This window comes from Leucoraja erinacea, chromosome 2 (assembly GCF_028641065.1).
Source record: "Leucoraja erinacea ecotype New England chromosome 2, Leri_hhj_1, whole genome shotgun sequence".
NCBI lineage: Eukaryota > Metazoa > Chordata > Chondrichthyes > Rajiformes > Rajidae > Leucoraja > Leucoraja erinaceus.
Window position 1 is genome coordinate 95,638,702 of NC_073378.1, and position 16,559 is coordinate 95,655,260.

Below are 16,559 nucleotides of genomic sequence, written 5' to 3' on the forward strand. Positions count from 1 at the left end.
TCCAGGATTTAAAAGATTTTAGACGAGATTATATTACAGATTTTAATCATTGCTCCATATTATCGCTCAATGTGAATCACGCGACAATATACTACTGAAATTGTCACAACATATTTCAATCAGTTTAACTTGCTGTCACCAGCAGAGCTCTCGGTTTCTTTATATCATGGTCTATATCAACAAAAAACAATGCAGAAGTCAGTGGGTAAGTAAAAGGCTGCAATTTAATCTCAGGGTTCGTATGACATCCATAAACCACTTGGACTTTGCTCTTGTGGTTTATGATGTTATCCGAAACCTTCAATTAAATTACAGTCTTATTACTCACTTCCTACTATCCATAATTGTTGTGTGGAGTACTAATAATCCTCTCACTGGTATTTTGTGGTTGTAAAGTTACTTTGGACATATGGGGGATCAGTGCTGACTTGTTCACTTTGATAACGCTTTTCATAAAATCATTTTGGTAGAAATACTAAAAAGGAACAGCAATGCTGATAGATGCATAATGGAACATATGCTCAACCTATTTAGGGTAATTATGATAAGCAGTTAGCTTGTTGCCCTTTTACCTCTGGGATCAGTGGTCAATAAAAGTAAGGTATCCTTCTTTTGGCTTAAAAAATGTAAACATGGGCAATCCCAACTCAGTTCCCAGAAAACCATAGCAAGCATCCCCTAATATTTCATCACTTGATGCCACTGGCCCAGTGAAAGTGATTAGAAGAATGGTTGAAATAGGTTTTTAAATACATATTTAACTTTAGTTTAGTTTAGTTTAGTTTAGAGATACAGCATGGAAACAACTCCTTCAGACCACCGAGTCCGCGCTGACCAACGATTCCGCATACACTAGTTCTGTCTACACACTAGGGACATTTTACAGAAGCCAATTAACCTGCAAACCCACACATCAACTGAATGTGGGAGGAGACGGGAGCACCCGGGGAAAACCCACATGGTCACAGGGAGAATGTACAAATGCCAAACAGACAGCACCCGTAATCAGGATCAAAACCGGGTCTGTGTGCAACTCTACCGCTGCACCACTGAGACGCCCCAAACTTTCCAAACTACTCATCTGCCTATCATGATAAACACATCTGCCTAACCTGTGTTAACATCTGTGGGTCACACATTGGTCTCATCAGTCAAAGAATCCACAGAACTGAGTGGAAGTAAGTCATCCCCAATCACGAGGGATAACCTGTGAACTTGCATGCAAATGATTTAAAAGTGAGGGGCATATACCTTACAATTTGTCCAATTGAAGGGTGGATATTTTAACCATGCAGAGAACAACCCAGTCAAAGCCTGAGAAGCAATGGCAACAAGTTGAAAAATAAGCTCTATGTTTTAAACCAAATGGAACATCTAGTCAACAATCTGGAGAGGCTAGGTAATCTTATGTCCAGCGTACAAATAGCATTTGGCCAGAATACACCTCACTTTTGGACAGCAATTATTTATTTGCTACCAAGAAACCATGAGCCATTGTTACAAATAAAGAAATAATTTCCTAATTTCAGGAGGGGAGGTTTCATAAGATCATAAGGTCAACCTACTCATTCCTGGGATCATTCTTGTAAACCTCATCTGGACTCTCTCCAGAGCCAACACATCCTAACTCAGATATGGTGCCCAAAATTGCTCACAATATTCCAAATGCAGCTTTACCAGCACCTTATAGAATTTCAACATTACATCCCTGCTTTTGTATACAACCCCTCTTGAAATAAATGCTAGAATTGTGTTTGCTGTCTTTGCTACTGGTTTGACTTGCAGATTAGCTTTTTGGGAATCCTGCACCAACACTCCCAAGCCCTTTTGCACCTCCAATTTCTGGATTCTCTTCCCATTTAGAAAATAGTCTGTGCCTTTATTCCTACTACCAAAATGCATGACTCCACACTTTGTTACAGTATATTCTATCTGCCACTTTTCTGCCCACTCTCCCAACCAGTCCAGGTCCTTCTGTAGTGTCCCTACTTTCACTACACTACCCACCCTTACACCTATTTTCTTATCATCTGCAAACTTTGCCACAAAGCCATCAATCCCCTCATCCAAATCATTAATATATAGCGCGAAGAGTAGCGGCCCCAGCACCGACCATTGCGGAATTCCACTAGTCACTGACATCCAACCAAAAAAGTTAAATTGGTTTGCAAGCTCAAAGAGAATTGACAAAAACACTTTGCACTGTCGTTGCTATTCTAAAAAATTGTACACAATGAGAAACAGGGCGTAGATTTGCAGAATGTGTGTCTTGCACTGTTGCCAAAAGCCAACTTTAACTCCAATACTTGGTCATGTGAAAAGGACTGCAGATTTGTAGAATGTGCCTTTTACTGCTGCCAACAGCTAGCTTCAACTCCAATATTTGGTTATTTTGGAACCACATTAATTATATCACCATTATGCAGTGCATTGCAACATATTGAGTTGCATTGAAGAGGTCTACAAGTGGCAACCTGTCTAAACTGCAATTTAAAATACACAGGGACTTTAGAGTCATTGTCATAGAGTAATACAGTGTGGAAACAGGCCCTTCGGCCCAACTCGCCCACAACGGCCAACAATATCCCAACTACCCTAGTCCCACTTGCCTGCGCTTGGTCCAAGACCCTCCAAACCTGTCCTATCCATGTACTTGTCCAACTGTTTCTTAAACAATGGGATAGTTCCAGCCTCAACTATCTCCTCTGGCAGCTTGTTCCATACACCCACCACCCTCTGTGTGAAAAAGTTATCCCTCTGATTCCTATTAAATAATTTCCCCTTCACCTTGAACCTACGTCCTCTGGTCCTCGATTCCCCTATTCTGTGTAAAAGACTGTGCATCTACCCAATCTGTTCCACCCATGATTTTGTCTACTTCTATAAGATCTCCCCTCATCCTCCTACGCTCCATGGAATAGAGACCGAGCCTTTTCAACCTCCCCCTATCGCTCACACCCTCGAATCCTGGCAACATCCTCGTAAATCTTTTCTGAACCCTTTGACAATATCTTTCCTATAACATGGTGCCCAGAACTGAACACAATATTCAAAATATCCACCAATGTCTTATACAACTGCAACATGACCTCCCAACTTCTATACTCAATACTCTGACTGATTTGCCAAAGTGCCAAAAGCCTTTTTGTCCACCTTATCTACTCGCGTCTCGACCTTCATGGAACCATGCACATACTCCTAGATCCCTCTGCTCTACAACACTACCCAGAGGTCTACCATTTACTGTATAGGTCCTGCCCTTGTTCAACATCCCAAAATGCAACACCTCACACAGAAGTATTAAATTCAATCAACAATTCCTCTGCTCACCTGGCCAATCGATCCAGATCCTGCTGAAATATTTCACAACCATCTTAACTGTCTACAAAACCGCTAACTTTTGTATCATCAGCAAACCTGCTAATCTTGACGTGTATGTTCTCATCCAAATCATTGATGTAGATGACAAACAGATCCCATTCAGCTATCTCTCCTTGGATCCCATGAGATCTAACCTCCAGAGCAGACTATCATGCGGCACCTTGTCGAATGCCTTACTAAAGTCCGACATTTACAGCTCTACCTTCATCAATCTTTTTGCTCACGTCTTCAAAAAAATTCAATTAGATTTGTGAGACATGACCTCCCACATTAAAAACCCTGCTGACTGTCCTTAATCAGCCCTCGCCCATCCAAATGCCTGTATATCTTATCCGTCAGAATATTTATACTGTATTTACACAGTTTAGCCTTATGTTTCTCAACATATCATCATGAAAGACACGGTCCAGAGGAATTCAGGGAGATAGTTCCAAGAATGAAGAGATTATGTGGCTCTTTTCATGAGAGCAAAGTAAATTCTGAGGAGTTCCAACCAAAATGTTCAGAATTTTGTAGGCTTTAATAAGATAATTGGAAACTGTAATAACGGCTGTGAATAAGTTGTCAGGAGCCTTCTTTATATAATCCTCATTGGCCTCAACTCTTCTAAAACTTGAAAATAGTAAAACATACAATGAAGCAGGGAATAGAGTAACGAGGAGAGCTGTTGCCTATTACACAACTATACCACATGGAGCATTGCAACAGAAGCAATCAAGAGGATAAAATAATAATAAATAGGAAGTCGGTGAACATTTGTGATAATATGACATAAATTATAGCACTTTTTATAAAGCATGAAAAGTATTGGAATGGGTCTAATTACATTGCTCTTTCAGAATCCTTCTCGGTGAATAATGGCTGAAATGTTAAAATTTATTATTATACAATATTACGGATCAGAATCTTAATTACAATCTTATGCAAAGTTACGCCATGAAAAGCTGTGAAATTCCTGAATTGACTTGTGTTAAGAGGGCGTATCGACAATTTTATCAATTACTTGTTTTACATACATTTTGGAAGTTTGGAGTTTATGTGAAAAAATATTAGTCTATTAAAATGAATCATGCAAAGCATTTGAAGACAATCAGTAGTGGAATTATGAATGATTATTAAATTATTTAGATTTTCAATCAATAAGAAATTGCTTATTTATTTCATGGAGAGTGATGTCAGGTGGACAAAGTCATCCTCTCTTGATAATGTTACTTAACTTACTTAATGTATTAGAATAGCTGATCCAGTACTTGTTTTGTGTCGTCCACTTCGTTATTTAGGTTTTTTGGTGTTGCAATCCTATGTGCTTTAAACCAATGATGATGCCATACCGTTGATGAAACATACCTTTGATGAAACCATAACGTTGATTGATGATACCATACCATTGAGTGTTAGAGATGAGAGTTAGATAGAGCACCAGGAGCTAGTGGAGTCAAGGGGTATGGGGAGAAGGCAGGCATGGGTTATTGATACGGGACGATCAGCCATGATCACAATGAATGGCGGTGCTGGCTCGAAGGGCCGAATGGCCTCTTCCTGCACCTATTTTCTATGTTTCTATGTTTCTATACCGTTGATGAAACCATACTGTTGATGAAACCTTACCGTTTGTAGGAGTCATTTATGTTTAAGCTAGTTACTGTTGACATATTATATTATTTTGTCTAGATATTTCTAGCAATATTATTTTGGACACTTGGGGGCGATCATTTGATGATAGGAGGGCGTAACATATGGGCTTAAGGGACAGGGAGTGATTCAGACCAGGCATAGGAGGTGGACAGTTCTCACCAGATGGGAGAACAGAAAGTTACAGCTTGTATGAGAATAAGGAGAACCTGGTATGTTCATCTCTTTGTTTGTACAATTGCTTCAATAAAAGAATCAATTAGATTGGAAATAACGACAGGCTGATCTGTTCTTTTTAATCTGTGTAAGATCACTCCTACCTACCTGAGTATGGAAAGTTGGATATTGGAAAATAAAGAAATTGCCATTACACCATTGATACAGGAGTATCAATGAGAGTAAACTGGGACAGTCATTCCCATTGATCCTTACAAACCATCTCCTTGTGGGAAATTGCATAGTCTTCCTGTGCTTTTCATAAGAAATATCTTAGTTCAACAACTGTGGCATATGTAGGTGGTATAAGTGGCACTGCCCCGAAGCAACCCATTACATTGACATGGATCATTATGCCAGATTTTTGTTCTGACACTGAGTAAAAGAATAATAACGTCCCAAACAATTGGATAAGTGTGAGTTAAAAGACCAACATTAAATATCGATGATTTCAAAAAGTATTATGAAGACAGCTATATATATCTGAACTTTTTGAATATCATTCATATATTTGAATATCGGTCCAATATTAAAAATAACCAAATACAACATTCACAAAGTATCTCTGCATATTGTGCCTTGAACATCAAGCATACATACCCAGTCCACGATTAATATCATGCCATTTAGCTTGTGTTTCAAGTACTTGGCAGTAATTGCCACTGAATTAAAAAGCAGAAACCCCAGTGGAATAGAGAAAAGAGAGAAATACTGTAAAAAGGCAAATCTGTCAGGAAAATGACTATAAATAATGATCTAGGGCATTTTTTAAATGCTATATGATCTCTGTGGTCATAAATATGCTTCTGGGAGTACCTAGAAAGCTTTTCCTTTTGGGTTTACAGCCATCTGTTAATAATTAGAGTGTTGTAGAGGCCAGAGCTATGCAGGTGACTGGCAGTAACCCCAGCACTGTTAAAACAGGCAATGCCTCTGGTACTTACATGGCAGAGCACTCTTCGGCATGATGGCCAGGGGGTCTGACAACAGCAAATCCATTCTATAAAACAGAAAATAAATACTGGTTTAATCTAATGACAGATTTCCGTGGGCTTTGAAGCCCTTATTTATTTTTGTTTTAGTGCATGCAAATCGAAGGCTGACTGTGATGGAATAAACAGAACATTTTTCTGTTTAGAATTTACAAAATTCTCAGTGGTTCATTCAATTAGTATGCTGCCATCCCGACATGGACAAAAATGCACACCCGCCTGCCCCTTCCCCCTCTCGTGCTTCCCTCTCATCATCACCCACAGCTCAAGTTATTTTATAAGCAATAGAAGGGAACCAGAACCTAACCACACCACCCAGTGCATCCCCTTACACCCCTTCCCGAAAAATGACATCTTTGCCAATGTGAAAAGTAAGATTGATTTCACTGCACAATGCAAAGTGTTACATTTTATGCAACTGTAAGCTTTGATTATAACAAAAGCATCTCATCAATCTGGTCTCTATTCATGTAACGTATGACCATATAACAGGGAGCTCAGTGTCACAATGACCTGCATTCTTAAGCATTTTTTAACACACATAATGTCCCAAGGCAGTTTACTTGGAAAAAAAAGGAAGAGGAAGAGAACATCATGCAGGGTAAGTGGCAGTTTAGCAGAGATAGCTGATGGTTTAAAAAAACAATGAGTACTGAGGGGGACAGAAAATCAGAGAGCAAGAGGCATGTGGCCCTCTGAGATTTTATTATGTCGCTCAAAATGTTTTCTATGAATTGCAGTGTGATAAAAGAGGATTAATGGAATAGAATTGTATGAGTTCCGGAATGAACTAAAAAATCATTCTGCAATCACTGCAAAGTCAGAGCTCAATGCTGCACCTGTCTAATCTTTACAAATATTCACATCCAAAAAGGACTTCCAACTAGCATTAGTTAAAGGAGTGAAAAATAAAGTGCTGGGTAACTCAATGGGTCAGGCAGCATCAGTGAAGAAAATGGACATGTTATTTTGGATTGGGGCCATTCTTCAGACTGAAGATGGGTCTTTATTTAAAACGGTAATTAACTGCTTTCAGGGTTGATGTCCTATGAATTTTGCTATAATTATGCAAGGCATCAACTTTCCAGAACTCTGTAAATTTGCAAAGGTAAGTGATGTGGCAAATGCTGGAGGACCTTATTTGGAATCCAAGCCTTCTGTACTAATAGGTCAGTCCTAGACTTGGGTGTATAAGGAGGCATCTCCATTGAAAGAGAGGCCAAGCAGAGCAAGACAAGTTGACAAGTTACAAATAGATGCAGATTTTGAGAGAACGTTAGATTTAGCTCTTAGGGCTAATCAAGGGATTTGGGGAAAAAGCCGGACCAGGTTACTGATTTTGGATGATCAGCCATGATCATATTGAATGGTGGTGCTAGCTTGAAGGGCCAAATGGCCTACTCCTGCACCTATTTTCTATGTTTCTATGAAGAAGGCAAAGTAACAATGAAGTTTGAGAATAATGTGCAAATATCGTAGTGTCCAGGCTTGAAGTTCATGTAGCCAAAATTTGGAAGTAGATTATAATACCCAGTCACTATAATTGTGTGAAGATGACATTTGACTCCTCTTAAGAGCCCTTAGTAGGAGGCTACATCTATATGGGGCTACAAGGAATAGGTCCCCATATTAAACATCAATGAGGATAGTAGGGGTATTCTCATCCAAATGTCTCAGACAGCTTTCAGTTAAAAAAAAAACAATTATTGAGCCATCAAAAAATGGGTACAGGTTAAGTTGCCATATCCAAGCTCATTTTTTCCAAATGTACATATCAAAACAGAACATTTGAATATTATACAAACAATATGGACGGGCATGTTTATAATGCTTTCAGTTTTTTTCACCACATTTGTGTAATGCGGTGTCACTGGAATGCCCTGTCCCAAAAATGTTAACGCTATCTTGCTCTTGCCAAAAGCAACAGGGAAATTTACAATAATTGCAGGTGTTGCATGTCAAATCTATTGGTGCATGACAACTGAAAATGGTGAAAGGTGGCTAATATTTTCCAATGCTGGAAAATGTTGAAGATCTTGGAGGGTGAGCTTGAGAGGTCAAGACAGCCCATTTTCAATGCACCTTAGCAACAGCTGTAGCAATCTAAACTCATCAGCGGAGAGATAACAACAATAAGACCATCAGAATGTCAGTGGTAGGAGAACAAAGTCCGACATCCCAAGGGAAGTCAGAATCATGCACCTGTACTCCCAGATCTCTTGGTTCTGCAACATTCTCTTGGGCACTCCAAGGCTCCACCATCTATTAAGTAATTACTACTGTGGTTTAACTTATCAAAGTGCAGCACCTTAGACTTACCAGAGTTAAATTCCATTTGCCAGTCCTTGACCCATCATCCCATATGATCTGGATCTTGCTGTAAACTTAGATAACCTGTGATATCCTATGCTCAGCCACTGAATACGAGTTGACACGCTGGTGACCGGAAATTGACTGGACAGTGTACTGTGGTTTATTCAATCATTTACAATCCTCTGACACAGAGGTGGCGCTATTACAACTCCTTCCAACTTAATGGAAAAGTTATTGCCTTGTTGACATTTTTGAATGTAATATTGTTGACATTTTATAATATAATAAAGTGGTATGAATTTATTACAATCTTGTCTGATAGTTTATTTGTATATAACCTGAATAAAATGAGGGCATCATGCATATATGTTGCATATACAATGATATGCGCATTTCACAAAATAAACTTAACCACTGGGTTTCTCCTTCTTTCTGGATATCTTCCCTGACCAAAGGTTTCTGACTGTTTAGAACCACATGGACTCATTTTTGATTGAGAGAAGCCTTCCTTTTGACCTACATTTCATAGATTCCAGTCCATCAGTCAATTTTGTTTGACTATCAACCAGACTTGAACTTCCATTTTCAGGCCGATTCAAACTCTCACTATCTTGTGTACCTCCTTGTACCACTTCTGGTTCATCTGTTGGTACCTGTACTTGAGTGGTAACCAAATTAACTGACTTGTCTAATTCATCTGGTTGCAAACCTGTCTGTGCTTGCATAGGCATGACATGGTCAACGTGTACTTTTCTCACCTTCGCACTTCCAAAAATCTTGACCAAGTATGTCTGTGGCCTGCAATTTCTCACTACTCTTCCAGTAACCACTTCACCCATTTGTGATGATGGTTTTTCACCTTTACCTTCTGATCCAACTCAACACTCCTTTCCTTTACTCTACTTCTGTCATGATATGCTTTTTGTTTCTCCTGTTTCTCTTCTACTGTTTGAACCAAGTTTGGTTTCAACAGTGAAAACCTTGTTCTTGGTTTTCTCTTCAAGAACAGTTCAGCTGGCGTTTGACCAGCATTGGCGTGAGGTGTGCTTCGATATGTAATCAGAAAGTTCGCCAGTTTGTGAGACAGAGACAACTGCCTTTTCTTTGGGTTTGGATCCAGCAGTTGTTTGACTAATGCATGCTTCACAATTTGTACGGTGTGTTCTGCTGCTCCATTTGAAGTGGGAAGATGTGGAGCGACTCTAGTCTGTTTTACATCATTCACTTTCATGAATTGTGCTAACTCTTGTGAATAGAATTGAGGTCCGTTATCAGACACAATTTCCTCTGGAAATCCATAGGACGCAAACAATCCTCGCAAAATGTGTATTGTTTTGCTGGATGTCGTTTTGTTCATCAGAAACACCTCAACCGACTTGGAGTGACTATCAATCACAATGAACAATTGTTGTCCATCTAACTCTGCAAAGTCAACGTGTAATCTTTGCTACACTCTAGCTGGCCATTTCCATCACAGTAGCGGTACTGTTGGGGGATTCTTTCCAACTGCTTGACATGTGCTACACTCTTTCACTGTTTGTTCTATGTCCTTATCTAGACCAGGCCACCATAGATAGCTTCTAGCTAGACTCTTTGTTAGACACATTCCAAAATGCTGATAATGAAGCAATTTTACTCCATATCTTTCAGGGATTATAACTCTCGCTCCCCACATGACACACCCTTGGTCTACTGTGAGTTTATCCCTACTTACAAAGATTGGTTTCAGTTCTGCCTCCGGCAATCCGGCAATTTGTTTGGCCATCCATTTGTAACCTACTCCTGCACTCTTGACAAAAGTCTGTCAGTGCGAGTAGCCTTCCAAATGTCTCCTGATGTGATAGGTAACTCATTTACATGAGAGAAAACACGTCCTCTCTGTTTGGGGTGACCTCCGATTCCAAAGGTAATCTAGACATGGCGTCAGCACTGCTGTGCTCTGCTGCCTTATGATACTGAATATCATACTGGTATGCAGACAATATCAATGCCCACCTTTGCATTCTGGCTGCTGCCAGAGTTGGTATGTGTGCTTTTGGATTTAGGATCACTGTCAACGGCTGGTGATCTGTCTCAATTAAAAACCTTCTACCATACAAGTATTTGTGAAACCTCCTAATGCCAAAAATCAATGCAAGAGCATCTCGCTCTATTTGCGCATCTTTCTCTCACTGGCACTGAGTGTTCTAGACGCTAATGCTATTGGCCTTTCCTCTCCATTTTCTAGCACATGAGCGATCACAGCAGCAACACCTTATGGTGAAGCATCACGTGCTAACTTCATTGGCTTATTAACATCATAATGAACAAGCATTGTACTCTCTGCCAACTGTGCTTTACATGACTTGAAAGCTTGGTCACATTCACGTGTCCACTTCCATGGTACATCTTTTCTCAAGAGCTTGTTCAAGGGATGTAAACTGGTGGACAGATTTGGCATGAACTTCCCATAATAATGCACTAATCCTAAAAATAATCGGATCTCAGAGATGTTTCTGGGAGTAGGCGCATTCTCGATCTATCAACTTGACCCTTGGTGGGGTGCAGACCATCCTTATCTATCTTATGTCCCTAGTACTCCACCGAGTTCTGAAAGAACTGACACTTCTGTGCCTTCACTCTTTCACTGTGTGTTTCAAGGCATTTGAGTACCACTTCCAACCTTTCATCATGTGTTTGCCTGTCAGGGGCTGAGATGAGGATGTCATCCAAATAACACACCTCACCTTCAATTCCCTCTAGAATTTGTGTCATATAACCATGAAAAATCCCTGGGGCTGATGATATGCCAAATGGGAGCATATTAAACTGGAACAATCCCAAATGCGTGTTGATAGTCAGCTTGGATTTAGATTCGTCATCCACACCTAACTGGAAGTAGGCATTTGTCAAGTCCATTTTTGTGAAGACTTGGCCACCTGTGAGGTTGCTAAACAAATCCTCTGCCATTGGTAGGGTATCTGGTATGCTACCTTCAAGTACCTGGTTTACGGTTACCTTATAATCCCCACAAAGTTTAGCAGTACAATCAGGTTTGGGTACAACTACAATGGGTGTTGCCCATTCACTACTTTCCACCTAACTGATAATGTTCTCAGCTTCCAGTCTATTCAATTCTTTCTCAACCTTGTCCTTAACTGCATACGGCACGGCCCGGGGTTTGCAATGCACTGGTGTCGCATCCTGCTTCACACGTACTTTCGCCTTGTACCCCTTGTTGGCTCTCCCTGGTCGCTGAACACCTTTGGTTGTTGCTCGATTACATCCTCCGGACACTTGAATTCTTCGCGAACGAGGAATATCTCGTTCCAGTTGAGCTTCAAGATCTGCAATCAATTCCTACCTAGCAAAGCAGGCTTATCTTCCTTTACAACTACGAGAGGCAACTACGCCTGTTGTACCTTATACTGAACTGGTACCTGTATGCATCCTAACACTGGAATCTTCTCTCCAGAGTAACCACGTAGCTCGATTTGCTTTGCTTCCAAAGGAATTCCAAAGGATACACAGATTCTGGAATCACGCTCACAGATGCTCCTGTGTCGACTTCCATGCTAACATGAGCTCCATTTAAGTAGATATGCACATTCTTTGTCTTCCGGTTTGCTAGCCCATTGCTGCAGATGGTGTACATGTCGAGAGACCTCTTCCTCTGCCTGCAGTTGATCTACAGAATGCAGCGACTGAAGATGCTTACTTGTTGAGCCTTGTGACAAGCCTTCGCTAGATGTCCCGTCTTGTGACACGAATAACACTCCACCTTGACGAACGGACAAGACTGTGCTAGATGTGAGCCCAAACAGCAATAGCATGACGTTGCAGTAGTCTTGCTACCCTTCCATGGATAACGATTTTCTGATGTCTTTGTCGACTTAGGCGTCTTTGGTTTGCTGGACTGCAGCTTGTTCAACTCTTCTGCTGGTTGTCTATAAGTTGTCCTGACTTCTCTAGAATCCCTCTCTGCCATATCCATTGACAAATAGGTTTTACAAGCTATTTCAAATGTCAGGTCATACATCATCATCAGCTTACATCGGATCCGCTCACTTCTCAGTCCACACACAAAACGGTCTCTTAACGTCCGATCTTGGAAATATCCAAAATTACAATGAATTGATAAACTCTTGAGTGCCACAATAAAATTATAAATGTCCTCCTCTGGAAGTTGGCATCTTGTTCCAAATCGATAGGTCCCACATAGGAGATTAGTGGGCAAAATTAGGGCACATGGTATTGGGGTAGAGTGCTGACATGGATAGGGAAGTGGTTGGCAGACAGGAAACAAAGACTAGGGATTAACGGGTCCCTTTCAGAATGGCTGGCAGTGACTAGTGGGGTACCGCAAGGCTCGGTGCTGGGACCGCAGCTATTTACAATATACATCAATGATTTGGATGAAGGGACTCAAAGTAACATTAGCAAATTTGCAGATGACACAAAGCTGGGTGGCAGTGTGAACTGTGAGGAGGATGCTATGAGAATGCAGGGCGACTTGGACAGGTTGGGGGAGTGGGCAGATGCATGGCAGATGAAGTTTAATGCGGATAAATGTGAGGTTATCCACTTTGGTAGCAAAAACAAGAAGGCAGATTACTATCTAAATGGCGTCAAGTTGGGAAAAGAGAAAGTACAACGGGATCAGGGCATCCTTGTACATCAGTCTATGAAAGTAAGCATCAGGTACAGCAAGAAGTGAAGAAAGCAAATGGCATGTTGGCCTTTATAACAAGAGGAATCGAATATAGGAGCATAGAGGTCCTTCTGCATTTGTACCAAGCCCTAGTGAGACCACACCTGGAGCATTGTGTGCAGTTTTGGTCCCCTAATTTGAGTAAGGACATTCTTGCTATTGAGGGAATGCAGCGTAGTTTTACAACGTTAAATCCCGGGATAGCGGGACTGTCATCTGTTGAGAGAATGGAGCAGCTGGGCTTGTACACTCTGGAGTTTAGAAGGATGAGAGGTGATCTCATTGAAACATATAAGATTGTTAATGGCTTGGACACGTTAGAGGCAGGAAACATGTTCCCGATGTTGGGGGAGTCCAGAACCAGGGGCCACAGTTTAAGAATAAGGAGTAAGCCATTTGGAACGGAGATGAGGAAACACTTTTTCTCATAGAGTGGTGAGTCTGTGGAATTCTCTTCCTCAGAGGGCGGTGGAGGCAGGTTCTCTGGATGCTATCAAGAGAGAGCTAGATAGGGCTCTTAAAAATAGCGGAGTCATGGGATACGAGGAGAAGGCAGGAACGGGGTACTGATTGGGGATGATCAGCCATGATTACATTGAATGTCGGTGCTGGCTCGAAGGGCCGAATGGCCTACTCCTGCACCTATTGTCTATTGTCTATTGTCTATTGATAGCTTTCAGCTATTTCTGAGGGCTTAGGGTCATAATGTTCTGTTAACTTCTTAAGAATATGCTTCAAAGGTATGTCCTTTGGTTTGGCTGGAGCGAACAAATTCTTTACCATATCATAAATATCGGGACCCATTTCAGTGAGGAAAATTGCTCTTTTGCTTGAGTTGCTTCATTCAAACGTCTTGATTCCGCATCAGAAGCTTCTACTTCAGTAATGTTATTCGCAACAAAGAACATCTCTAAACGTTCGATGTACGCACTGAACGTTTCCCAGCTTTGCTGGAACATCACCCAATCGTCCGATGTACCCGCTGGGCACCGCCATCTTGGATTTCTAACAGTCTCACAGAATTCAAACTTTGTGACTGGATATTCAGCTTTCCATGACACCAAAAGTTATGCAACACTTCTCTGTGCCTCTGTAGAATTCCTTATCTACACGAAAAAATAAAGCTGGGGAATCCGCAATCCCATTCGCGTCGCCATTTGGTGATATCTTATGCTCAGACACCGAATATGAGTTGACACGCTGGTGACTGGAAATCGACTGCACAGTGTACTGTGGTTTATTCAATCATTTACAATCCTCCGACACAAAGGTGGCACTACTACAACCTTCCTCACTGTCTATCATACCACCAATTTTGTCAAATTTACGAACATTATTATCAATATTTTCATCCAAATCGCTAATGTAGATATCAGTAGATCTACCACTGTGGCACTCCACAGGTCACAGACCTTCAATCAGACACACAAGTCACACAACACAGTCACAGTGGCACAGCACGGTGGCGCAGCAGTAGAGACCTCGGTTCGATCCAGATTATGGGTGCTGTCTGTACGGAGTTTGTACTTTCCCCCCCGTGACCTGCGTGGGTTTTCTCCGCGATCTTCGGTTTCCTCCAACACTCCAAAGATGTACAGGTTTGTAGGTTAATTGGCTTGGTAAATGTAAATAATTGTCCCGAGTGGGTGTAGGATAGTGTTAACGTGTGGGGATCGCTGGTCGGCGCGGACCCGGTGGGCCTAAGGTGCTGTTTCTGTGCTGTATCTCTAAAGTAAACTAAACTTAACTATCATTTGACTCCTTCCTCAAAGTTAATTTTCACATTGAAGGCATATTGAATCCAATGGGCGAGCTCACCTTGGATTCTATGCGATCTAACCTTCCTATGGCACCTTGCTGAAGTTCATATTGACAATATCTACTGTCCTGCACAGTGCATTGTCCCCACATGACAAAAATATCTAAAATTCCTGGCCAAAGGCAGGATAAAATTCTGAGGACCAGTTAAAAACAATGTAGCTAGATCATTTCTGTGGAAGGAACACTTTCTGGATGTGCCTTCACCAAAATATCAATGTAAGTGTATCCATCAATATATGATGCCTTCCTCAAGCAAGTCATCAATCTCAAGGCAATGGAGTTGAAATCAATGAGTTATGTGCTGACGGTGTATAACAAAATGTATTAAATGCTGTTAAAAGAAGCAAGTGAGGAAATTGCAAAGTATTTTACAATCATTTCAATCCTCCCTAGCTACAGGCATGATAACCAGAGAATTAGAAGACTGCTAACATGATACAATTTAAAAAAGGAGGAAGAGAGAATCTGATCAAAATTTGGTGGTGGGGAAATTACTGGAATCAACTTGGAATAACACGCAAAAACAGTCAGGATGGACTTATTCATGAGACATTGAGTCTGATTACCTTGATTGAATGTTCAAAGAAGTTAATGAGGTTTGATTAAGGCAACACTTGTGTTGTCATCTACACACAAAAAAACTCCAGCAAGGTTTCTGGTTAAGACTGCGGAATAAAATAGGAGAGTGTCAAATTGGATCCAACATTGGTAGGAAGCAAAGTCTAATATTTAATGGGTGTTTTGTGAGCAATGTTGGGCCCCATATCTGAGGAAAGATGTGCTGGCTCTGGAGAGGGTACAGAGGAGGTTTACAAGAATGATCCCAGGAATGAGTGGGTAAACATATGCTGAGCGTTTGATGGCACTGGACCTCTACTCGGTGGAATTTAGAAGGATGATCTCATTAAAACTTACTGAGTAGTGAAAGGACTGGATAAAGTGGATGTGGAGAGGATGATTGCTCTAGTGGGATAGTCTGGGATCAGAGGTCATAGCCTCCGTATTAAAGAACGTTCCTTTAGGAAGGAGATGAGGTGAAATTTTTTTGTCAGAGGGTGGTGAATCTGTGGAATTCATTGCCACAGATGGCTGTGGAGGCTGTCAATAGATATTTTACTTCGGAGTCACGTGAGTGACTACGTGAAGAACCCCGCTAGGACGCATGCGTGTCATATCGCTACACGCATTGCAACGAGTCACAGCAGGGGGAAGGACGTTCCTCTTAAGCGGCAGAATTCAAAAGCCGACAACAGCAGGTAAGGGACTCTGCGTTTTCCAACTTACCTTGCAGGTGGAAAGATGGACAGAGCGACGAGAAGGAAGGCTGCGAAAAAGCTGGCGGGGGAGAACCGCGGAGTTGCGGGCAGCCAGCAGCAGCAGCAGCCGACGGCACGCCAATCTCCCGAAATGGGAACAGCTGTGCCTGACTTTGCTCCCACACCGGCCAAATCCACTTCTCCGCCGGGCGGGAAAGCGAAGCAAAAAACGGACCTAATGCCAGACTCCGATGAGTC

The 16,559-nt window shown here is 41.4% G+C and overlaps 1 protein-coding gene across 3 annotated transcripts in view; it reads right to left on the minus strand.

Moving 5' to 3' along the window:
- LOC129712866 (histone deacetylase 9-like) overlaps positions 1-16,559 on the minus strand; it is a 41,033-nt gene that overhangs the window by 19,373 nt on the left and 5,101 nt on the right. For 2 of the 3 annotated variants that reach the window (XM_055661603.1, XM_055661598.1), the window contains exon 2: positions 6,174-6,229. In XM_055661603.1, the coding sequence (XP_055517578.1) occupies positions 6,174-6,229 (56 nt within the window). Of the gene's footprint in view, positions 1-6,173; positions 6,230-6,628; positions 6,716-16,559 lie in introns of those variants that run through there. The other variant, XR_008726151.1, reaches the window with a different exon arrangement.